At 43.7% G+C, this 26,752-nt stretch overlaps 1 protein-coding gene across 1 annotated transcript in view; it reads right to left on the reverse strand.

Annotated features, from left to right (window-relative positions):
* Nucleotides 1–4,457: 4,457 nt before the first annotated feature.
* Nucleotides 4,458–26,752, reverse strand: part of cd44a (CD44 molecule (IN blood group) a) — a 57,380-nt gene continuing 35,085 nt past the window's right edge. The window contains exons 2-8 of the mRNA XM_072591845.1: nucleotides 25,564–25,732; nucleotides 23,382–23,521; nucleotides 22,268–22,396; nucleotides 15,715–17,271; nucleotides 14,018–14,128; nucleotides 11,379–11,457; nucleotides 4,458–8,167 (exon numbers count right to left, since the gene is read on the reverse strand). Coding sequence (XP_072447946.1) covers nucleotides 7,891–8,167; nucleotides 11,379–11,457; nucleotides 14,018–14,128; nucleotides 15,715–17,271; nucleotides 22,268–22,396; nucleotides 23,382–23,521; nucleotides 25,564–25,732 — 2,462 coding nt within the window. The 3' untranslated portion in view covers nucleotides 4,458–7,890. The remainder of the gene's footprint in view (nucleotides 8,168–11,378; nucleotides 11,458–14,017; nucleotides 14,129–15,714; nucleotides 17,272–22,267; nucleotides 22,397–23,381; nucleotides 23,522–25,563; nucleotides 25,733–26,752) is intronic.

Raw genomic sequence — 26,752 nt, forward strand, 5'->3', positions numbered from 1 at the left:
CTGCCTGAAGGAAGAGGTTGGAAGAGAGTATAACCGTGGTGGGAGGGGTCTTTGACGATGTTGACTGATTTCCCAAGGCAGCAGTAAGTATTGACAGAGTCAATGGAAAGAAGCCTGGTTTTTGTGATGGGCTGGGCTATGTTCACAGATCTCTGTAATTCTGTTCCTTCCTTCTGTCTTCCAAAACTTCCGTGCCAACACACGTTGGCTAGTGTCCCTATCTCTTTGACATTCAAGCCTTTTTGTTAACATTTCTATCTCCTTGTCCATCAGTGTCTGTATTTATCTTTCCTCACTTTCCACTATACTCTGTTCTTCCTTATCCACTCTACCTCTTTTTATTCCAATTTGAGTCAGTTCGTTTTTAACTGGATCCTAGTTAATTCTAGCAGCATCTTGTCAATTTTAGATTTATTTTGTGCTCGTTTTAGATGTTGGATAATCACTCTAAGTATTTCATCTCATGAGATCCTGCTTTTGCTTTTTATACTTTATCTGCTCAGGTCTTAGCCTCGGTCAAAATGTCAAAATGATACTGTGCCTGTCAAAACACTTTGTGATATTAAAGTCCAGACATATTGTGGCCACTGCATCTGTTCTAGCTGCCTTCTCGAATGAGGTGGAATATCTTTCACCGCCAGCCGCAATAAATTTAGGGACTAAGTGTTAATTCTTAATTGAATCAAATCTCTCACTGGAATCAGAGCCATTCTCTTAGTAGAAACTTACAGGAAAACCTTTATGGAAGCATTTTTAGCTCTTTTTAGTTTTCTGTAATTTTGATTGTGGGCTGAAGTTGGAAAAAGGACTACTTTGAAAATGGAAATTTGCGGAAGCTGGTGCTGCACTTTTTAAATCAAGTTACCAACATTCATTGTAAGTGCTGTTGCCCGTTTAACCTGTGGGGTCTCACTACTGCTGATGACTGGTACCAAGGAGAGTGTGTATAAAGTGTGATTCAGTGAGAAACAATAAGTTGATTGGTCTGTGGAGTGATGACCAGCTGAGCATGACAACGGCCTCCCAACAAGAATGCGATTAGCTGGCAGGTAGTTTTGTGGGTGTAGCAAAAAAAGCCAGAACCTTCAGACCTCTGGAATGGGTGTGTTCTCCTTTTCTCTGCTGTAAACCATAGCACTAGCCTGCAGTAAGCCAATTTATTTTCCTTGATCAGCTTCTGTAAACTATTGCATTTCACCAATAAGCCAGAGATTTTACAGTTTGTGAATCAGTCATCTGTGCCTGTTGCAAGGAAGTGAAGAGCCCCTGAGAGAGATCAACGAACAGCAAATCCTGACAAGCAAAAGGATCATCTCAGTGCACCCTGGCGACGGGGTCATTGAATTGTTTTGGATGTAAGTTTGCTCACTGAGCTGCAAGGTTCATTTCCAGATGTTTCATTACCCTACTAGGTAACATCTTCAGTGGGCCTCAGGCAAAGCAATGCTGAAAATTCCTGCTTTCTATTTATATGTTTGGGTTTCTTTGGGTTGGTGATGTCATTTTCTATGTTGACGTTATTTCCTGTGGTGAAGTCACTTCCTGTTCCTTTTCTCAGGGGGTGGTAGATGTGGTCTAACTAGATGTTTTTCTATTTTCCTCCTACACCTATAAAACCCACAGTCTTTTGTCTGAATCTGTGTACATACATAGAGGCAGTTTAAAAGGGGGATTGAGTTTTAAGGAGTGGAGTTATATATCAATAATTGTTGACCTGACTCTGTTTAAAGAATGCAATTTTTTAAGTACAGAAACTTGCTTTCTGGTAACCTAGGTGTAAAATGATAGATAAAATGGAGAATTATATATAGTTGCAGATAAACGTTACCTTTTGTGATGACTTTGGGAATAATGGCTTGATGGGGTGGCATGGTGGCTCACTGGTTAGCACTGCTGCCTCACAGCACCAGGGAGCTGGGTTTGATTCCAGCCTTGGGCAACTGTCTGTGTGGAGTTTGCACATTCTCCATATGTCTACATGGGTTTCCTCCAGGTGCTCCGGTTTCCTCCCACAGTCCGAAGATATGCAGGTCAGGTGGATTCACTCTGGGGAAAAACATGCAGGCGTACAGGGCTAGGGTAGGGGGTGGTCTGGGTGGGATGCTCTTCAGAGGGTTGGTGTGAACTTGATGGGCTGAATGGCCTGCTTCCACACTATAGGGATTGGTTGATATATTTGAGGCGTGACACCAGAAACATTCAAAGCCATCTTCAAAGCCTGTGCAAAAAAAATCATCACAGCACAGCATTTTACGATCCTTTCCCTTTCTTTAAAGAGACACTGGTCGCTCTTAAGTTCATTAAGCTCAGGTCCCAGCAAGAGCCCCCACTTGCTACCACTGAATAGATGAGATCCCAGGTTGAAATCTGACTTAATATTTTTACAACATGGCAGTCTTTTACTGAAACATAAGCACAGAAGGCTGCAGATTTGGTTTTCTCAATAAAACAAATTTATTATGCAAAAGAAGCAAAAATAAAATCGACCAAGCTTTCTAAATCTCTCACAGTTTGAAGGTTTCAGAAGACACAGAAAGCAAAATCCCAACTATTCTCCAACATCATCACTTTACAGTTTCCCAGCATCCAAAGAAATTTGTTATTTATTCAATCTGTAGTAGGGTGGACTTAATTGCTTCTTCTCAGTTTAGTTTCCATAAGGTGTGAGATCTTTTCCCTTGACCTCTCACAAAACTGAGATCTTAGACTTTCTCATCTTTGAATAATTTACACAGAATTCTAACCAAACACCCCTGGTCTGGAACTTTCACAAACTACACAAATTGAGGTAACATATTTATTTAACAGCTCAGCACAATGTCTTTTCTCTAGGAGGGACTAATTGACTTTCAGTCAGGTCTCCTTCAAGCTTCTCAAAAGCGTTTTAACTAAAAGAATCCTAGATTCTGCACAGCTAATGGTTTAACGTTTTCTTTCTCTGGTCATAAACTCGCACAATTATTTTTAAAAACTTCCACTAATACTCCAGGAGGCAGGCACTGGTTTAAACTCATGATTTCAGGAAGACTGAACTAGTTAATTTTTAACCACCTTCAGAAATATAAATCAACAGCCATACTCCACTAATTTAATGTCCAAGCTCCAAAAAAAGACATTAATTAAAAAAAACACATACTTTTACTCATACTTCCCTCCATTGACATTTGAAATTAAATATTTTGATGATGCAAGTTGCACACCACAGACCTCAAGGTTTTTCACTGCAGTTATACAGGGCCTCGGTGAGGCCACAGCGAGAGTATTGTGTGCACTTTTGGTCTCCTAGTCTGAGGAAGGACATTCTTCCTATTGAGGGAGTCCAGCGAAGGTTCACCAGCCTGATTCCCGGATGGTAGGACTGAAATATGAGGAAAGACTGGATCGTCTGGGCTTGTACTCACTGGGATTTAGAAAAAATGAAGTGGGGATCTCACAGAAACACACCAAATCCTAATGGGACTGGACAGGCCAGATGTGGGAGAATGTTCCCGATGTTGGGGTAGTCCAGAACTAGGGGTCACAGTCTAAGAATAAGTGGTAAGCCATTCAAGACTGAGATGAGGGAGAATTTCTTCCCTCAGAGAGCTGTGAACCTGTGGAATTCTCTCCCACAGGAAGCTGTTGGGGCCATTTTGTTCGATATATTCAATCGGGAGCTGGACGTGGCCCTTGCAGCCCAAGAGATCAAGGAGTACGGAGAGAAAACAGGAATGGGATACTGAGCTTGCATGATCGGTCACGATCATATTGAATGGGGCAGGCTCGAGGGGCCGAATGGCCTCTTCTTGCTCCGATTTTCTCTGGCCTCTTTCAATCCTTTCTTTATTATCCATGGAAGCTGTACACTTAATAAATAAAGAAGTGAGGGCTGCTATATCCACTGGATGCCAATCACTTCTACTTCCTAAAGTTCCAAATTAGACCTCAGTTATCCCTAAGACAGGTCAGTGTGGTATTGCCATCAATCAGTGTATTAATAACCTCTGCCTCTGCTCAGACACAGAATTTTCAAATCACTACCACATTGTTTGATGAGTGAAACATTACGTTGAGCCCATGGCACACAAAAAGCCATTCCACTCAACTGGCAAATGCCAGCTTTAGTGTTACACAAGGTCCCCTGCCAATGTTCTTTATTGAACCCTCTCAGCCTATATTAGCATCACTCACACACTGGCATAGAGTGGCAGACACAGGCAAAGACAAACACGTGGGAAAATGGGACACACAGAGACATATGTATGCACAAATACACACACACATGAACATGGGAGAAACCATCAGGCCGAAAGATGAAGTAGACAGAGAAATAGACACAGACTGACACAGAATCTGTCAGAAATGCACAAATTAAAACACATTTCTCTTAAACAGAAATACACACGTGTTCGGATAGTGACAAACATATACGTGTGAATCCATTAGACCACAACAAGAGAAAATAAATGAAAGCAGTATGTTTTTAGAGTTCTTTTAATATAAATACAGAAGACTATTGACTCCATTGGAGTTTGAAATACATGTTAATAGCCACATGATGCAGACGTTTGTCAATGTGTTTTACAGCATCCAATTATAATATCTTCAACCCAAAATAAATAACTCTGTATTCTCACGACCACAAACGTTAACTCACAACTTACCCATTACAAAATAAAAGGAGTAGATTTAGTCATTAACGCCTGGCAATGCTTGTTGCCAATGATCGTACGAACACTGAATGTAACTGTCAGACCCCTCTATCCAGTATTTCAAAGCCATACTAACACAATCACTGCCCTCTTGACTGCCTCTGTTAATCTGTGAGAGGAATTCAGTACAAGCTCAAAGGGTCAACACAATGACACAAACAAACAGGCCCCCTCCTGTCTGAAATTGTTTCAAATATATCAATCCAATTTACAAAGCTGGGATGGAAATTGACAGTCTCTGGTCTCTCTGAGCGCAAAGTTTGGTAACTCACTGCATTAGGTCAGTTTCTGACCAGACAAGAAACTGACAAGTAGGCAGTATCCGGGGTTTCAGGAATGGGAATGGATTCCGGATCCCTCAGACCTGGGGCATAAAGAACGATCTGGATCCCTAACCTTCCTACCATCCACCACCCCTCCCCCCTCAACCTCTCAATACATTAAACCAAGACGTGTGCTAAATTGCATTATAGAAGAAAAAGGTCAAATCTTCCCCCAAGACTTCAGGAGTCAGTTTGAAATTTCCGCGAGACTGCTTTTGGATATCAAGGAGCCAATAGGGGAACAAAGATCTCAATGTTGCATGGGAGCACACTGTGTAAATGTGATGTGATCAGCCTTTGGTGCATGTACTGCACAGGATCAACACTGCATCAAGCATCTTCTCTATACGAGCTGAGTACCTAAGGCCACTGACAGTCTTCAATACTCTGCCTTTCCAAACTTTGAAATATTGACCAAGCCCAAATACTGTGCTTGTTGCATCCTTCCAATGTCAACAGTGTCCACCTGTGCACTGAACCGATTTCATGTCTCAATGGATTTTTCTACCTTGTTGAGACCAAGAGCTTACGTCGAGACTGGCAGTACCAGTGAGTTAGTTACTCCTTGCTAATTCACAGCAAACAAGAGCTAACATTCTGCCTTTACGTGCAGTGTAAATAGGATGCTCATGAGTCTCATTCAGGACTTTAAAAGAGGATGAGGCTCAGGAAACTGAATTCATACTCTACTGCGCTTCACTTTGTATAGGTTGAGTAGTAATGTGACTGATAGATACAAGCATTCACTTGGTTTCGTACACAAAGATACATAGTGCCATCAAACAGCTGCTCAGTGACTAACAGGGGTCTGGTACCCAACATCCCCTTCCTTGTGTCCAACTATTCTTCAAGACCAGTACTGACATTAAGGATCTGCTCGTCCATCACAGTCTTGTGATTGGATCACCGGTGGAAAGCAGTGAGCAAAGTGCGAGGCGAGTTAAAGATGAACTGATCTCCGTTATCGAACTATCTCAATGTATCAAACACTGTACAGGGTCCTGAGTAAATGTGCAATTAAAATAGTGATCCCCTGTGACTGGGATGATGATATATATACAAATAAACATCTTCCTAAGTGATGTTTTACAGGATTAATCCACAAGCCATATCAGCCTTGTGCTAGTAATTCACACTGTAAGCAAATCTGCTGACTTGTGACTCACCAGTTCGATAAAGTCATCTGTGAAAAGAGAGACCGTAACACTGTTTCAGGCCTGTGACCTTTCAGCAGACTGAAACATCCACTGTTCCTCTCCTCAGATGCCGCCTGACCTACTGAAAACATCCAGACTTTTCTCTTCTGCTCCAAAACGTCAACCTGCCTCTTCAAATGCAAGCCGACAGAAAGCCGGGGAGCTGGGCGGCTGAGGAGGCTGGAGGTGGTTGGTTGGAAGTCTAAAATGTTGGGAGTATTGACATTGCCAGGACACTGGTCTGTGTGAATGGTGCATCTCGCTTGCACAGGGACCAGGTTCAGTCATGGTTAAGACAGACTATGGATTGGATATACAACTCCTACAGCTCACAGACATGGCAAAGACAGTGAGCTGCAGTCTGCAACACTGAGGTGCTGAAACACCTTACCCTTACTCTGAGGGAGTAGCCCAGGGGGCTCCACTACATTGTTATCTAGACTGACATTGCACAATATTACAAGCAGTTATTAAAAATAGAAGTAGAGTTTAAACAAACTATTAACACATCATTCCTTCACACACTGGACTGTTGACTATTTTATTATATTTACAGTGATTTTCCGTTCCTCAATATGATGAAGCCCATCTCCAAAAGGCCATGGGGGGATTTATTGGTTCTGGGAATTAGACACTCTTCATATTTAGCCACTGAATGAGAAGTGAAGTGAATTTTAAATCTGGGTTAATTTCCCTCTGAACTGGGGTCAAACACTCTCAGTACAGGTGGTTGTGAATAAAACATATCACTGCCGTTCTGACATTGCTGTCCGACTCCCCCTATGGGATAAAGCTCCCTACTACATTCAATTCCATACTCCGGATTCCTCGCAATCTTTGAGAGGACATTGGCAGTTTATTCAAAAATACGAAATCGGAGGGTGCTGTGAATTTAAACAGGACTAAAGTTTAGCGGACTAACTTCACTGTGGCTTTGCTAAGAATATCAGTCCTGATTCAAGTGAATTTGTCACTCTCAATATTATCCTAGCTCTATTAAAGCAGTCTCTCACTTTGTTCCAAATGGGGCCATTGTCCTACATTCCTTTCCCCTACAGCTTATTTAACAGGCTGTGATCCATTTGGCCCCTCAGTCCCAGGGTGTAGAATAATCGGGATGAATCGAGGGAGGGGAGTGAGAGCTGATGGAGAAGGAGAAGCATTTCATGTGAAAACAGCACAGGGCACTGGCAGAGTCTGACACCAGGGTGGAAAGGCTCAACAAGACAGTGACACACGAGTGAATTGATCCAACATGTAACTGATAGGATCTGATATGAAAGCATCAAGCCACAACATTGCAACTACACATTCCAACACGGGAAGAGAATGAGGGCAACCTGAAGTGAAAAAGGGACCAGCAATGACATGTGGGGATGGCAGGTTGTTGACACTGGCTGATATGAGAGCAAAGCAGTTGGATATATTCAACATATTGATGGACCCAAGGAATGAAATGCAGTTCAACACAGGAAGGGAAGGTGGAACACTCTGTGCTCATGCAGATATGCTGGTGCTTTCGAGCTGGCATCATAGCCACTGGTGTTTACAGAACTTTGTGGGATTTTACACACAGCTTATCAAAGTGCTGACAGACACATTTAGTAGATTTGCATTGAGCCAGCGACAAAAGGAGAGTGCTGACAGGAGCAGAACTGGGTCACCACCACGATTCCCACGCTAGCTCCTGTCCTCTTCAGCAGCTGTGGCTGTCAACATTTCCCTCTCGGATGGTTCTCCTGATTCTTCACCACTCATTAACCGGGTAGCTTCGGCTGATTCCGATACAACCTCCACATTATCTTTACTCATCAGCTGGATCCACTCGTCTGACCTCTTTATATCGGCTTTCACTCCAGATTCATCCACCAGGTGTCTCCCATTCCCATTGTCCATGATGGCTGCATTATCGTCCTGCGGCCTTGTGATAGCTAAACTTTTCTTCCGCCCACACAACCTGACAGTACATACGTAGGGTCATAGAATGTTGATTATTAGAAGCTGTTTTAATCAAGACGTACTATAACAAACTCGTAAATCAATATCAAAAGAGCACAATTAAACCATTCCACCAAAAGGCCCAGAGAGCCCAGACAGAGCTCCCGGAGTGTTTGGAGAAGGAGAGAGAGAAAGAGAAAAAGAGAGTGTGAAATTACTCCAGAAGTCGGTACCCCGTCACTAAGTCACCCTTTATTTACACATGCATAGTACATGACACTGACCCAGCTAGCACCGAGTCAGCTCCTAGAGTGAGCAGAACCCCCAGCACTCCTTTTTATATCTGTCAGCCAGGGCTCTCTGATTGGACCAAGATAAAAGGTAGAAGACAGAGGGTGGTGGTGAAGGGTTGTTTTTCAGACTGGAGGCCTGTGACCAGTGGAGTGCCACAAGGATCAGTGCTGGGTTCACTACTTTTTGTCATTTACATAAATGATTTGGATGCGAGCATAAGAGGTACAGTTAGTAAGTTTGCAGATGACACCAAAATTGGAGGTGTAGTGGACAGCGAAGAGGGTTACCTCAGATTACAACAGGATCTTGATCAGATGAGCCAATGGGCCGAGAAGTGGCAGATGGAGTTTAATTCAGATAAATGCGAGGTGCTGCATTTTGGGAAAGCAAATCTTAGCAGGACTTATACACTTAATGGTAAGGTCCTAGGGAGTGTTGCTGAACAAAGAGACCTTGGAGTGCAGGTTCATAGCACCTTGAAAGTGAAGTCGCAGGTAGATAGGATAGTGAAGAAGGCATTTGGTATGCTTTCCTTTATTGGTCATAGTATCGAGTACAGGAGTTGGGAGGTCATGTTGCAGCTGTACAGGACACTGTTGGAATATTGCCTGCAATTCTGGTTTCCTTCTTATCAGAAAGATGTTGTGAAACTTGAAAGGGTTCAGAAAAGATTTACAAGGATGTTGCCAGGTTTGGAGGATCTGAGCTACAGGGAGAGGCTGAACAGGCTGGGGCTGTTTTCCCTGGAGCGTCGGAGGCTGAGGGGTGACCTTATAGAGGTTTACAAAATTATGAGGGGCATGGATAGGATAAATAGACAAAGTCTTTTCCCTGGAGTCTCGAACTAGAGGGCATAGGTTTAGGGTGAGAGGGGAAAGGTATAAAAGAGACCTAAGGGGCAACTTTTACATGCAGAGGATGTGGTGGAGGCTGGTACAATTGCAACATTTAAGAGGCATTTGGATGGGTATATGAATAGGAAGGGTTTGGAGGGATATGGGCCGGGTACTGGCAGGTGGGACTAGATTGGGTTGGGATATCTGATCGGCATGGACAGGTTGGACTGAAGGGTCTTTTTCCATGCTGTACATCTCTATGACTCTAAAAGCCCCAATCAGGGAACTCACAATTAATGAGGTCCCCCTGGCTGACCCCTAACCAGTTACTACAGAGGGCCGACACTGAGTTCTTAGAGATAGAGCTGGAGAGAGAGGGGGAGAGAGAGAGAGAGAGAGAGAGGTGGCCCAGATAGACAGACAACACCTCTGGATGTGTCTGATGTGATTTTTGCCTCAAGCACAGTCTGCTCCCTAAAATGGCTATGCAATAGTTATGTCCTGTAATGGAAGAAATGAAAATTGGATAATGTAGTATTGAAGAATCTAACAGCCATTTATTATAACTAGTTATTATGTAAATAAAAACCCCATCACTTTACAGGCACAGCAGTTATCTAGGCTGACAGTAACCAATGAAGTTATACAGAGAAGCATGCTGTGTCATGTTTCAGGGCTTCTGAACAGAACATACAGCGAGAGGGGCCTGGATAGAGTGCGAAAACAGATTGTCCATTGTTTCCAGACAGAATGACTCGACAGAAACTCTGGACACAGTACCCTGACAGAGTGTCTAGACAGAGCATCATTACCTCAGAGAAGTGTTAAGCATAGCAATAAAGTCATAGTCATAGATATGTCCAGCACAGAAACAGACCCTTCGGTCCAAATCACCCATGCCAGCCAGAAATCCTACATTAATCTAGTCTAATGCTAGTATTTGACGCATATCCCTCTGACCCTTTCTAATCACATATCCATTCAGGTGCTAATTAAATGTTATAATTGTATCCCCTCCACTACCTTGTATAACTGGTTTGAGGCACAAAGAAATTCCTGCATTTTCTCTGATCGGATCGTTGAGGGTTATTCTACTGTAAGGCAGCATTGTCTGTTTCTGGTCTGGGAGCTGCCCAGTTGACAGTTCCTGGGTGTTTCTATTGCAATGTCACCCACTTATGCCATATCAGGAGCAGGCAAGTGTTTGACACAGCCTTTCAGTTTATGAAGCATTACTTTGGTCCGGATAACTCAACCAAACTCTCAAGGTCCCAATAGCCATCATCTGCTTCTCCCAGCTCAGCCATGCTATTAGATTGTCAAGGAAGCTATGGCTCCCTACTCTCCAATCTCATCATCTTCCTGCCAGTACTCTCTCGACCACCCACCCAGCTCCAGGAGATGCCAGTGTGCTTAACACTCTGTGTCTTGTTGCTCCCTTGAAGGTCATGCCCTAGTCACCTCTGGGAGGTCAGCCCCCGCATTTGGTTTTGCAGAGTTTGGGCGTTGGGATGTCATGTTGCGGCATAACTTGACATTTGTTCAGCCATTTTTGGAATACTGGATTTAATTCTGGCCTCCCTGCTCCAGGAAGGATGTTGTTAAACTTGAGAGGGGCAAAGAAGATTTACAAGGATGTTGCTGGGATTGGAAGGTTTTGGTTATAGGGAGAGGCTGGATAGACTGAGTCCTTTTTCCCTGGAGTGTCAGAGGCTGAAGAGTGATCTTATAGAGGACTATGAAATCATGAGGGGCATAGAGAGGGTGACGAGCCAAAGTTTTTTTCCCAAGGTAGGATAGACCGAAAACCAAAGGGCATAGGTTTAGGGTGAGAGGGGAAAGATATAAAAAGGACCTGAGGGACAACATTTTCACGCAGAGGGTGGTGCGTGTATGGAATGAGCTGCCAGAGGAAGTGGTGGAAGCTGTTACAATTATGACATTTAAAAGGCATTTGGATGGTATATGAATAGGAAGGGTTTAGAGGGATATGAATGCTGGTCAATAGGACTAGATTAATTTAGGATATCTGGTTGGCATGGACAAATTGGATCAAAGGGTCTGTTTCATGCTGTACGATTCTGTGGCTCTATGCCTCACCTTTTACTGTATGCAGTCAGCAGTCCGCCAAATATAATGATGAGAAGAGACCCGATAATTCCCACCACGATCAGCCAGTCTGGACAAGAGAAGAAAATCCACAGGATTAGCAAACAGATCTGACAAATAACTCTTCATCTTTGATAGGTGGTTATTAATAGAAATACCAGGGAGGGATTTGCCTCTGTGAGTACCAGTTGACTGAATGGTGACAGCTTATCCGTCAGTTTGAAGTTTTTGGGTTGAAGTTCCAGCAATACCTGCTGCCTGGGGATGTGATGGCATAACAGTGATGTCACAGAGCTATTAATCCACACAGCCTGAAGTAAAAGGTTCAAATGCCCACCATGGCCTGCCAGTGGGGTTCAACAATTCCCAAAAAATAAATCTGCCATCTTTAAGTGGTGTTGCCTACAGCACAGTGGTTGTCTCTGAAATGGCCAAGCAAGCCACTCAGTTGTATCAGCCGCTACAAAAGCAAGGTAGCTGTAGAAACTCTCAGCACTTTAGCAACCCTGCAAAGTCCTCCTCTCTAACATCTGGGAGCTAGTGACAAAATTGGGAGAGCTATCTCACAGTCTGGTCTGCCCTCGTTAAATTCTCCTCCTACCCCAGTTATAATCTCTTCCAACCTCTTCCATCGGGCAGAAGTTACACAAGCATATGCACATGTACCAACAGATTCAAGAACAGCTTTTTCCGTGCTGCTTTAGACTTCTGCTTGGAACTCTCAAATCTTTAATTTAATGTTCATCTCGCTCAGCTGAGGGGTAAACAGAGGTTTATAAAGTCATGAGGGGCATGGATTGGGTAAATAGACAAGGTCTTTTCCCTGGGGTGGGGGGTCTTTTCTGGGGTAGTCCAGAACTAGAGGGCATAGGTTTAGGGTGAGAGGGTAAAAATTGACAAGGGACCTAAGGGGCAACTTTTTCACACAGAGGGTGGTACGTGTGTGGAATGGGCTGCCAGAGGTGGTGGAGGAGGCCTGGTACAATTACAACATTTAAAAGGCATCTGGATGGGTATATGAATAGAAAGGGTGCAGAGGGATATGGCAAAAGGGGACAAGATTAGTTTAGGATATCTGGTTGGTATGGACAAGTTGAACCGAAGGGTCTGTTTCTGTGCTGTACATCTCTAGGTCTCTATGACTCTGTGCACTTTCTCTGTAACCGTATTCCTTGCTCTGTTCTATTACCCGATTGCTCTTTATATGATATGATCTGCCTATACTGCACGCAAAACAAAACTTTTCACTGTACCTCGGCACATGTGACAATAATAAATCAAATAAAATCAAAATCAAATCAAATCAAATCAAATACCTTACAGACAATGTCCCAGACACCGCCATCCCCATCCCTGGCTATGAGTAATGCCGAAGGCACCGCAAAGACTATGGGCCCTGACAACATTCTGACAGTGGCCTCTAGCCAAGCTGCTAACACAGCTATGAGCGGAAGGTGCAGAACACGGCACGGTGGCACAGTGGTTAGCACTGCTGCCTCACAGCGCCTGAGACCCGGGTTCAATTCCCGCCTCAGGCGACTGACTGTGTGGAGTTTGCACGTTCTCCCCGTGTCTGCGTGGGTTTCCTCCGGGTGCTCCGGTTTCCTCCCACACTCCAAAAAAAGATGTGCAGGTCAGGTGAATTGGCCATGCTAAATTGCCCGTAGTGTTAGGTAAGTGGTAGATATAGACGTAGGGGTATGGGTGGGTTACGCTTCGGCGGGGCGGTGTGGACTTGTTGGGCCGAAGGGCCTGTTTCCACACTGTAAGTAATCTAATCTAATCTAATCTAAAAAAACAGCTATCAGCTCTCATTTTCCACTCTGCCCACTGTCAGCTTTTTTCTATTGGCCTGGATTCAGACTCACCCGGACCGGTGAGTCAATGATGCCTTCTATCCGGTGAGGCAGAATAGTGACAGGAAAGGTGTGCTCTTCAGGTTGGATTCGCATCTCAAGTTTCGGAGGTGAAAGGCTTACAAACCGCAACAGTGCCATAGGAACGGAGCTGCCTACCAGACTGCTCAGTGGTACTGTTGACATGAGGATGAACAAGACAAGACAAGCTGGTACAATGAGGTGGTTTACCGGGGGAGACCCGGTTTTCTGTCTTGGTTACCACTCATGGTTTACAGCTCAGGATAATATCACATCAAGCATAAAGTGTCAAACATAAACCATTTCCCAGCTGCCTACAAAACAAAAAAATCAATTGGCCTGTATTTGAATCAGTAAATCAAAGAAATCATAATAAGTCTGAGCATGAGATAATTGATATGATAGTTCATTGATTCAAAAGTCTTTTAGTCCAAATTAGCTGACTGAACGTGACTCTAAGTTGCCACACTACGATGTTATAATTTCTCGTTTTGAACCATTCAAATCTTTGAGCACATAAAAATCCCCATGGAATGTGCACGGTGCACAGACAGAAATGCTCTGTTTGGCATCAATTTCTGTTGTCACCTTGTGGAGTGGGGCAGTGTGAGTGAACTCAGTCGATGTCCAGTGGATATTCCAACAACAAAACAACTGCATGGCCTCAAATATGTTCCATGCATTTGCCAACGTTTTGTGTGGCAAATACACCAGAAATGGGGAACTGTGTTTAAGAATGGTCAGGTCACTTACCAAAACTGGCTTCAGGAGGTTTCTCTCCAACAGGTGGTGGTGTTTGTAACTTCAACCCAAAGCGATCATCCAGAATAAACCGATCTGTTATTTTGGTGCTGTTTGGCTTAGCTTGAGAGAATAGAAAGAAAGATCCATAAATCTGAGGTTTCATCCAGTCCGAGAGCTCATGTTTTATACAGAAAGTGCATACCCCAATCTCCCAGGCAACCAATATACATCATATACCCAGTATACATCATAGCAAATAGAACAGTGCAGCTCAGGGACAGGCCCTTCAGCCCACGATGTTGTGCCGAACATGATACCAAATGAAACTAATCCCTTTTGACTGCCCTTGGTCCAGATCTATCCACTCCTTGCAAATTCCATGTGCTTATCTAAAAGTCCCTTAAATTCCCTTATCAAATGTGCATCCACCACCAACTCTGCATCCCAGACTCCTACCACTCTTTTTGTAAACCAACCTGCCCCTCACGTCTCCTTTGAACTTTCCCCCAGTCATCTTAAATGCATGCCCCCTAGTATTAGACTTTTCAATTCTGGGCAAAAGATTATGACCATCAGCCCTACCTATGCATCTCATAATTTTGTAAACTACTATCTAGTCGAACCTCAGCCTCTGCCATGCAAGAGAAAACAACCTGAGTTTTTTCTAGTTCATTGAAGGGCCTGTTGGTGAGAAAGAAGCCTAAACTGACAGACCTCCAGTGGCAATCAAACATTAGGAATTGTGTCAAATTTTACACATTAGTTGTCAAGAGCATAAATTTCTTAAATACATAGCACATCAATTTTAATTTACCTTTGGTTTTAAATCCATTAAATGATTTATTTCTAAAACTTGCACACCCTTCCTTCATCAGTGGCACAGGCCAACTTTACTGTACTCCATAGCAATGATCGATCCTGCTCCATAGCAACCATCAATAGTGCTCCATGGCAACACAACAATACTGTTCCATAGCAACCCATCAATCGTGGTCCATAGCAATACCGAAATACTGCTACACAGCAACCCTCAGTACTGAACCATACAAGCCCATCAATACTTTAGAATGATCGAATAAGTTGCAGGTTCGATGGAAGAAAACTATTCCTTCTGAATGGGAGAGTCCAGAAAGATTAAAGTTAGAGTCAGAGACGATGTCAGAAAATTCTTCAGCCAAACTGGATCACTGTCCACCAAAATGCTACTGCGGGTCTATTGAAAATGTTGAAACCAAGACTGATAGTTTTTAATTATTAGACAAGGAAGTTGGGTTAAGATACAGGTCCTTTTTGGATCAAAATGAATAGACGCGCAGGTTCAAGGGGCTGAATGGCCTCAAAGGGAGACGTGAGGAAGGAAAGTGCCAGTGTTACCGCAGGGGAGGGACGGGGAGAAGAGGTTCCAGGATGATGTTGGCACTAGAAAGAATTCCAGCAAAGAACAGCTTCAAAATGAAATAATCAGAGGATTTCCTCTGGAGGCACCATTGCTTATTGAAAAGTAGGTTGGAGCATGTGAGATGATTAACTACTTGAAGTATATAACTCTACAGACAGAACAAAAACTCTGGCAATGGAAGTCCCAAGGTATCAAGAGACTAATAACTGTAATTGAGAGGGAATAAGTTTCAGTTTGTACAGGGAAGTATACAATACTGGTGCAAAGAGCCAACTACAATACTAAAAATACAGTAAATTATACCTACCGTCTTGTACCGTGATTGGATTGGTCATCGTCTGAGATGTGGCAGATTGTCCAAAGTCATGGGTCCTGATGGTATGTGGTAGCCCTGTAGTCATTAACCTTAGCAGAACCGTGTTCCTTCTGGAAGAAGGACTCATTAGTTTAACTTTATGCTTCTCTTTACTAGTGCTTGGGATGTCAGTCAAGGCCATTTCCGATAACTGAAGCAAAGGGGAGGTCGGGTGGTCCACTCTGGTGGGAGAGGATGTGGTTGCTTTAGACAAATAGCCAGAGGGCCTTACAGATGGAGCTGGTTTGACCCGAACATCCTGAGAAACAGTCCCCATGGCTGCGGAATGGCTCTCCCATTTGGAACCTGGGTTAGCCGGTTGGATGGTGGATATTCTTGCAATGCCAGTAACCACTGTAAGGTTGGGAGAAAGCCTGAGAGCGGGACGTGCTGTCTCTGACCTCAGCATCACTGTGGGACCATCCCCACTTTCTGTAAATAGGTCAACTGGGGCTGGAGATGCTGTGAGAGAGAACCTTTGATGACCACCCAAGTCTGTACTGTGTTCTCTGAGCATTTCTGTAGGCTCTGTCGTCAGCACTTCCGAAGCACTCCCATTCTCTGGTGAATCAGAAGGCGCTGCAACAGAAGGTATCAATCTGGCATCAAGTGCAGTGACCTTCAGTTGATCCAAGTGCACCTGGGCAGATTCGGAACTCACTATTTCAGAAATACTCCCAGTTTCTGTAGGTAGGTAAGTTGGAGACAGTGAGACAGGGATTGACACCTCTCCGTTCACTCTGTCATTCACCATAGGTTCAGAATAAGACAGTCTGGTGCCAGCAACGGTTTCCTGAGGTAGCTCCGTGGGATTTGGAGTTACTGGCATGGACACTGTCCCAACCCTGTGTATTCCAACCATTGTAGGCTTTTGTGTGGTTTCAGAAGACCGTGTGGCGGTTACACCGACCACCTCCTTGCGTCCACTTTCTGTGTTTGTTTGCAACAGTAACGAATCTTCCGAAGTGAGGCGGAAATCTGATGCATCTTTGTGGACCTTGGTGTGAATCATTGTTACATTCACTTCAAGAGGGTTGTCTGAAATCAGTGCAGAGAGGGACGAATGAGTGATGCTGTCTATTGTGGTCAAATCTGTCTCTGAACGATGTTCCAATTTGGTTTCTGTAACTTGATTCTTTGTTTCCTTGTTTGACTCATTGTACAGTTTCATATCGCCAATGTACCCAGAGCCATTCGTGGCCACGCTGGTATTCTTTTGCAAACTTGGCAACATGGTTTCGGGGAGGTTGCTTGCTACAAGTCCTGGCATGGTGGAAGACATGCCCAGCTCTGCCTTGTAGCCTGTGGTCACACTGAATACAGCTCGCGTTCGCTGCTTTTCTGTAGCTTCTGATTTCCCTGAAGGTGACACCGTTGACTGGATGTGTAATCGGGGTGAAGCCTCATCAGGCCCTAGCCTGAGGGTAGGCGATTCACTCTCTGCTGCCATGGTTGCTGTAGTAACAACATTGCGACCTTTTGCTGCTTGGGTTGCTGGGTGTTCGATAACTATTAAACAACAAACGAGAAAAACAACCTTAAATTTCCATTTCTCAGAACATCGCTCACGTGCCCTTCACAGGAATAGTAGGAGGCCTTTCAGCCCTCTAGTGTATTCTGCCATAAACTCAGGTCATGGCTGACATCAACATCAACCACTTTAACCAGCCTAATGTTCCATAATCAGCGTTTCTCTCTTACCAAATCTATCAACCTCATGTTGGCGCAATACGCCTGGCTTTTGCAGTTCGGAATACATACTCATGTACACATGAAGAAATGCTGCAGTCAGAGGAGGAGATCAATTTCCTCAACGTTTGAGTGAGAAGTCACGATGGCATAAATTGCTGAGGGGTTATTAGTAGAAGCCAGTTAGAGGTATTGCCATGAAATGCTGAAAGGACTCAACAGACAAAGACACAAACTTAACATTTCAGCTCAGTAAGTCTTCAGCAGAGTGTTTGAGGCATACTGCATTTCTATTCTCAGTCTTTGACTACTGACAGGAATTTTCATCTGAAAGAAACATAGAAATATAGGAAGTAGGAGCAGGAGTAGGCTATTCAGCCCTTTGAGCCTGCACTACCTTTCAATATGATCCCGCTGATCATCCAATTCAGGTCCCTTTTCCCACTTTCTCCCTATATCTAACTCTTTCTTGAAAACATTCGATGTTTTGTCCTCGACTGCTTTCTGTGGCAGAGAATTCCACAGGCTCACCCACTCTCTGGATGAAGACATTTTTCCTCAGTTCCAATCTAAGTGGCCAACCCCTTATCCTTAAACTGTGACCCCTGGTTCTGGACTCCCCAGTCATTGGGAACATCACTCCTGCATTTATCCTGTCCAGCCCTGTTAGAATTTTATATGTTCCCTTTAGATTTTCCCCCTCACCCTTCTGAATTACAGTGAATATAGTCCTGACTAATACAGTCTCCATAGGTCAGTCCTGCCCTCCTGAGAATCAGTTGGGGGTAAAACCTTGTTGCACTTCCTCCATAGCCAGAACATCCTTCCTCAGATACGGAGACCGGAAATGCGCACACTACTCCAGGTGCAACTCAGCAAGGCCTGTACAATTGCAGCAAGACCTCCCTGCTCCTGTACTCTAATTCTCCCACAAGGGAGGCCAACATCCCATTGCCTTCTTCATCACCTGCTGCACCCACAATGCTCACTTTCAGTGACTGGTGTACAAGGGGACCCAAGTCTCATTACACCTCCCCCCTTTTCCCAATACATCATCATAATTTAAAGCTGTTATGAATTTGAAGGGATGCACTGTATGTTTGAGAGAGGGAATGCTGTTTTGAACTAAGAGCAGCTCGCAGTCTCAGAGTTTACTGGAAAATTGAAAACATGGAACATTCGACTGTGAAATAGATACCTGATTTGGTTGCTATCTTGACAACAATTCAAATTTAACTAATTAGTTTAAATTATGCTCCAGGATACTAAAACCCAATCAATTTTGAATTTATTGTTTCGCCAATATTGAACCAATGAGATGATCCGATGTTGGGGGTATGAAAGAGGCAGGCAGTTAGAAAGTTAGACAGAGAGTAAACTGCCATTCAAAACACTCTCTATCAAAGGTACCTTTGTCACATGAAACATCTTTGTAGTAAAAGACAGAAGGTGACCCCGGGAGATCTTCAGCCAAAAGCAGGAGGACACCGGAGTTTACAGCCACTGTGTGGTTTTGAAATTAAGTTGATGTAACTTTAACACAGGTGAATATTGGAACAGTATATTGTTATAGAGTTGGAGGCAGATAACAAACATTTAAGAGAAAGGAGACTTAAAGTTGTGTTCACTTTTAAATTGATATTTTTTCTTTAAATAGTGGACTTTGGGAGTTCTCTGTCACATATTTTAACAGCTTACGAGGTGAGGTGAGCTTATCTGGGTGTTTGATTTAATTAACAAAAGGGTTCACTGCCGTGTGGTAACAGGAGATGAAACAAATAATATGGTGGCGTGGGTTCATCAGCCCAAGGTTTTCTGCCAGTTGTTGTGAAGTCCATTTATTGAACTAGCAGTGATTTGAAAGCTGATGACCATATTGATGTTGGTTAGTTCAAGGAGCAGGGTGAGTTGGATGTCGATACACTGCCCAAAGGTGGATTGGAATTCACCTGCACAGGCGACAGGAGGAAAATTTGAACAACATTTTCCAAAATAGGAAGCCCATGGGATCAGATGGATTGGTAGCTTTCCATCCCATCCAATCCAATGGAGCGCCACGGTGGCTCAGTGGTTAGCACAGCTGCCTCACAGCACCAGGGACCCAGGTTCGATTCCACCCTGGGGTGACTGTCAGCGTGGAGTTTGCACCTTCTCCCCTGTTTCCCTGTGGGCTTCCTCCGGGTACACCAGCTTCCTCCCACAATCCAAAGCTATGCAGGTTGGGTGGATTGGCTGTGCTAAATTGCCCATATGTGCAGACTGAGTGGGTTAGCCATGGGAAATGGAGGGTTCTCGGAATGGGTCTGGATGGGATGCTGTTCGGAGGTACGGTGTGGAGTTAATGGGCTGAATGGCCTGTTTACATATTATTGGTATTCTATGATTGAGGAAAACCAGGTGCGCAAAAGTATAAAACCCATTGCAGTGAATCCCATCATTTCCTTGATATGAAAACTGGCCCCAGAAGCCTGTACATTGCTACTGTGAGAATGCAGTAAATTGTAATGCTGCTAGAGCATTTCTAAGCTTCATACTTGCACACCTAGGAAAATGTCAAACTTAGTAACCTCCAAACTACAGATCCTGCCCCAAGAGGCTTGGAAATTGAGGATAGGTCCTGACTTGTGCCCCTACTGTAGATGGACCGACCATGGGGGCTATCACTGTTCACCCAGATATCTGCAATGCTCCCCCATCTGTATTTGGAGGGTAAATACACAAAGACATGAAAGGTTGAATGATAGTTCAAACAGTGCAGTCACAAAACACAGATAACTTCATATTTGTTCACTGAAAATTATGCATTGTAGTTAATCTGAGGCACATTTATACTCGCCAATTTTAATTGGAAGAAAAACATTTGAAACAAAGAGCTGTTTGATTTCCAACAGACCAGACCATCAGTCAAGCTTCTCTATCGCGATCTCTCTGATCCCTACCACCCCAATCTCCAGCACTGCTCCCCAGCGCAGGAAGAGGGGAAACGGGGTCAGCTTCTTGGATAACGTCCAAGAGGAAGGGGTTTCTCTGCTGGATCTCACTGGGGATAGAGAAGACCACACAGATAGTCAAGCTGAGAATCAGCCAGTCCAGAAGAGACCACCTATCGAACCTGGGATCTTCCCACTCCATGTGGCTCGCGATTCAATGTCTCTTCAGCCAGCACCATGATCTGTCAATACGATTTATTCATTGAAGGGAACTATGTTGGATTCAGGACTCACATTCGCCAGTACAATTAACAATATTTCTTTCAAATATCACCCCAGAAGTTATCATGCCCTTTTCTTTGTTCATGTGAATGCGCAGCTGATTATTCTACGGGATCTGGGTGGAGGGGCAGTAGCCTGCTCAGATTTATGAGCCCACCTATCAATGACATCTCCTTCTGATCCACCCTGACCATATTAATGACCCAGAGCATCCACCCTTCATTCCTTAGGATCAATACCGTTAGGCCCAAGGGATGTGGGCTTCACTGCTTGGGTTTCTGACCTTGAATGCTCATCACACTCACAGCAGCAACACTATAAATCCAGACTGAATGATGCAACAGCAATCTATATTGATACAAAGTCGCTCAGTGTAAAACATCAGGACCAAACTAAACAGTGTTAGGAGATATTGGGGTCAACAAACAACTTCGCCAGTTAGATAGAGAGTTAGATAAAGAGTTAGGTTTTGAGAAGCATCTGAAAATGGATCTTCATTTAGGCTGTGCTATACTTGGTAATACACTTCTGGGTGAGTTTTGAGTGATCCGGAGTGTAATTCTTTCCTGGTCTGCCCCTAACCGCACTTTTCCCATAGTTCCCACTATTTCTATTGAGAGATTTTCTATTAAGCGAGGTTTCACTGGGATGCAACTACGGCACTACAGGTCGTGTTGAGCTTATGAAGGGATTTGAAAACAACTGTGGCCATTTCACACAGACAGGACCCCCCATGAGCCTATAGCAACCAAAAATGACCATTGTGCAAGCCGGCAGAGTAAAGCACTGAGTATCTATAATGATTAATAATGTCCATATTCACACAGTACAAACCAGGCTGGGAGTCTATAAGGGCCATTACTGTTTCACACAATGTACATCAATGTGAGTCTGTGTAAGGAACAGGTTAGGGCAATGCTTGGTGTGTGGAAACAAGTGGATGTGGTAGGTACGTGTGCTGAAATTGATGAGACCAATTTTAATTGAAATGGAACAATGGGACGCTGATCAAAAGCAGATAGGAGTCACCAAGGGACAGGAAGAGGACCCATAATAGTTAAGCCATTGGAAGACAATTTGGGAATATGTTAACCAATCAACAGCAAAATTACCCAGCAACTAACTAATCCTTATCCAGAAAGCATGCAGTCTTTCACACTCTAACTCTGGGAAATCCTGCAAAGTCAACCACTGGGACCATCAAGAAAAGTTTCAAAGGGGAATAGTCCCTGTGAATTAAACAAGAAGACCTCAGTTTAGATCACTAAGGAGGTTGTCTGATTTAATAGAATCAGTTTTGTTTCAAATTCTTAAAAAGAGCTGTTGGATTTATTCTGCGATTGCGTCCATCACACTTCTTTGTCTCTGAATCTAAGAAAAGGGTAAAATCACCTTTCCTATCCTGATCATTATTGTTCCTGTAAACTGCACTTTAGCTCTATATGTTTGGGAAAGTAGGTTTTTTTTTAAAAAATGCAGACAATTCTTTAGTCAGAAGCAGAATTCCAGATTTCTGTTCTCATTATTGAAGAATGTCCCATGGAAACATGGTCTCAGTTACAATGACAGAGAATGGAGAGGGAAACAGTGAATTCCAGAGGTACCTCTGCCAGTCTGTAAGCTGCTGGGAGTGTGTTTTCCATGGGTGGTGAGAACATGGCTGACTGTGATCATCTTGGGGTCAGCAGGAGACTGTGTTGGTGGTGAAATCTCAGAGCTACAACTTTCATATTCTGGAAGTAAGAAAAGAAATTAATCAATTCTACAGATTTAAAAATAACTGCATACTCCTACACACACATACAACCGTTCACACGTGTGAACACTGAAGTTCACATGCAAACACCTGTCAAAATGAACAATCACACATGCACATACACATCAACACGTGCATATATACATAATGCACACACACATGTACTCACAAGTGCACACATTTGCACATGCACATATTCGTCTGTACAAGCACACAGTCACACACACTGCAACACACATACAGACTGAAACACACACGCAGGCACACACACTCTCACTCACACACACACACACACACACACACACAGTCTCAGGCTGAAACACACACTCATACACACAGACTGACACACATACTCAGACTAACACACACTCAGACACACACATACTCAGACTGACACACGCACACACATACACACACCCTCATACTGACACACTCAGGCCAACACACACACTCAGACTAACATATTCACACACGCATGCACACACAGACTGACACATGCATTCAGACTTGACACACGCACTTATACACTCAGACACACACACACCCAGACCAACATATACACATATGCATGCACATTCAGACTGACACACACACACACAGTCTCTCTCTCTCTCCAAGAAGGGCCAGCTATTTAATTGACTCCTAGTTCCCGCCCAATGCTGCTGAATCTAGAGAGGGTCAATGATTGATATCAACTTGCCATCACCCAGACCCAGATCCCATCCTCCCTGTCACCCAGTAGATGGCTAGTCTGTGAGAGGTCCAAACTGTCACTGGGAAGCTCATTTCCTCAGAAATCATAGGAGAAGATCATTCCTCCACCACCAGCTAGTGCCAGTTGTTATTTTGTCAGGGTCCCTTTGGAAAGGCAGGAGAGCCCTCTCAAATCCCTTTAAGGTGGAGAAAGCTCCCACCAAATCCCTTGGCAATGCAGGAATTGGATCACTTAAACAATCACTTACCTGTTGCATTGAAGCAGAACACATCAAAGGTATCATTGGGTGATTTTTGAATGGTGTAGACCCCTCTAAAGTTATTCGCACAATTGGGGAGGCCGACTACTCGAGGGATAGCAATCAGACCACCCTGAATCCATCCATATCTGCAGAACAACACACAGCATAACATCGAGCAGTCAGACAGTTACAAGTCAATCCTCAACATTCAGGTCAGTATAACAGAAAAGAATGTGCATTAAGAGCCTGGTGGTTAAAAGCCCATGGGGAAAAGATCTTTTCCCAGATGTGATGGAAATCTCCTGTCCATTGACTGTACACATAGATATTTGTGGCAGTCTTAACCTTGTTCTGATGGGCACATTTGTTAAACCAGAGAGGTTGAAACCTTTCTCCCTCCACTTTTAGTTCTCCATTCTTTCACCAATCTTCCTGGGATAGGTACATGAATAGGAAGGGTTTAGAGGGATATGGGCCAATTGCTGGCAAATGGGACCAGATTACTTTAGGATATCTGGTTGACGTGGACAAGTTGGACCGAAGGGCCTGTTTCCATGCTATATATCTCTATGACTCTACTTGTAATAAGCAACATGATATTCTGGTTTCTGCCAGGCTTTGAACCTCCCTTTTCACTTGAGACCATATTATTGAGACAGTCCGTTCAGAGCTGGAGAGAGATCAAAAGGGATCAGTGAAAGAATTCCCCCCCTTTCACATAGCAAGTAACCTCAATGGGCTTTGAAGAGGAGACAGTTTCTTGGTGAAAATGGTGATTATAAAAAGCACATTAGGAGAGTCCTTTTTTAAAGGGATTTTCATGTTGGAGCTGGGAGCTCTCTCTTTAAATAAAATTCCACCTGGAGGGGCACTAAAGAAATGCAATTTCTGTCAAAGCAACTCTTCAGTTTGTAAAAAAGAACTTGATTGGGGGCTAGGACTAGGTGTGGTGAGGAATCCCACTTTTTTAAAGCGAGTGGGAGTGAGGGCCGGAACTTATTTTAAAGGGATCATAATGTCAGAGGGAGCTTCCTCGCTAAAATGATAAATGTTAATAAGCATTGATCTGATTTATTTTATTCACTCACGGTGAGTGAATGGCTGGGCCAGTATTCCTGCCTGTCCCTAGTTGCCCCTTGCAAAGATGGTATTGAGCTGCCTTCTTGAACTGCTGCAGTCTATGTCAGACCCATAATGTTGTTTGGAAAGGAATTCCAGGATTTTGACCCAGTGACACTGAAGGAGCTGAGATATATTTCCAAGTCAGGATGGTGAGTCTCTTTGGAGGGGAACTTGCAGGGGGTGGTGTTCCCATGTATCTGCTGTCCTTGTCATTCTGGATGGAAATGGTCGTGGGTTTGGAAGGTGCTGTCTGAGGAGCTTTGGTGAATTTCTACAATGCATCTTGTAGATAGTACACACTGCTGCCACGGAGCATTGGTGGTGGAGGGAGTGTGTGCTTGTGGATGTGGGTGCCAATCCAGCAGTTGTTTCCTCCTGGATGGCATCAAACTTTTTGTTTTTGGAGCTTCCCTCATCCCGGGAAGTGAGAAGTATTTCATCATATTCCTGATTTGTGCCTTGTAAATGGCGGACAGGTTTTGGGGAGTCAGGAAGTGAGTTTCTTGCTGCAGAATTCTCAAAGTCTTTGATGAACCAATTAAGAGTACTGATATTTCTCAGAGTTGGAGGGGTGTTTATGGATTGGGGAGTGGGATATAGAATAAAACCTCTCAAACGTTCTGATTACCTCTCCCAAGTGAGGTGTATGCTTCATCTCCTGACTGGTGGACTACTACAGGCCAATCTTAGACAATTTTGGGCGTGTAATTTTGCTCATTTAATTTGAATATTTTCATTTGTTAATCACTATGAGCATTAAAGCTGAAAGACAAAAGACTGGCAACACTCAAAATTGAACCAGTTGGGTAAACAAAAATTTGTCCAGTTTCCTGTAGGCTGTCAAAGGACAGTGTGCCCAAGATGGTGAAAGATTGGTCAGTGTGCGTGTGTGTGTATCATGTGTGAGTGTTGCTTTTATAATGGTTAAGATAGCCAGTTGCTGATAGTACCTTGTCCAGCCACCAGCGGGTTGACAAACTCCACCTGTCTCCCTGACCTGAGCTAATTGACCCATTTCCAGCAGAGAGAGAAAGAGAGATGGATTCATTGACTCAAACCTCCGTACCTGCAGGTTTCATAGCCAGCTCTCTGCGCCCTCTCCACTTGTTCTAATGTTGCTAGGGTGGTCCCCAGGCTCTGGCAGAGATTGATTCCTGCCTGGAAGTTCAGTTGGTAGCGTCCTGAACTGGACTCCTCCTGAGAGACTCCTTGATGCCTGCACTCTGAGTTCACACCTGAAAACGTATAATGGAGCTTTTACTGCATCAGATCATTCACATTTCCCACCTACACAGACACTTAACATATTCAGGACTCGCTATTGCTGTCTAGAATAATACAGCATTGTTACTGTACATTAATGCAGAACCCTAATTAGGGGTAAATGGAAATTGGTTCTCCCTTACAAAGATCATTTTATTGCTTCTTTCCCCTATGTGAGGTTATAAATGTTGACAACATTCTACCATAGTGCTGAAGACTTATACTGTCTGGGCTGGCCACACATCTAACCTGGGCATCTACAACACTGGCATATCTCTGACAAAAATGTGCACAAAAACAGGGCAAACTCAACCTGGCCCCCATTTGTCTACTATTAATCACCAGCAAAGTGATGGAATGTGGCATTGATAATCAAGGTCCACCTGATCATTATATTCACTGATATTAAGCTTGGATTCTGCCAGAAACACTCAACTCTTGACTTTATTTTAACAATGCTCTGAACATGGACAGAAGGGCTGCTTTCCAAAGGTTACAGAGCATTACATCAGATGCATAGCATAGAGACGGACCATTTGGCCCAATTAATCCATGCTGTTTCTGCTCTACTCAAGTCTCCTCTGACTTTTTCTCATCTAAATCTGTTATTGTAACCTCCATTGCCTTTCCCTTCATTTTCTTAAATGCATCTCCACTATTAGATCCAACTTTTTCATGTTCTTACCACTCTTCGAGTGAAGACTGAATTTCCAGTTGTGTTTCTTGATTATCATCTTAGAACTGGGAAATGTTTCTCCCCTTTCTCCATTTTAAAAGTTTGATAATCAGTAGTCTAGTGAAAAGGTTAATAAAGTAGTTGCCTCAGCTGACTGAGGGACAGTTATGGGGTGTCATGATGGCTCAGTGGTTTGCACTGCTGCCTCACGACATCAGGGACCTGGGTTTGATTTCATCCTTGGGGTGACTGTCTGTGTGGAGTTTGCATGTTTTCCCCGAGTCGGAGTGGATTTATGCTAGTTGCTCTGGTTTCT

The sequence above is a fragment of the Chiloscyllium punctatum genome, chromosome 22, assembly GCF_047496795.1.
Source record: "Chiloscyllium punctatum isolate Juve2018m chromosome 22, sChiPun1.3, whole genome shotgun sequence".
NCBI classification, from domain to species: domain Eukaryota; kingdom Metazoa; phylum Chordata; class Chondrichthyes; order Orectolobiformes; family Hemiscylliidae; genus Chiloscyllium; species Chiloscyllium punctatum.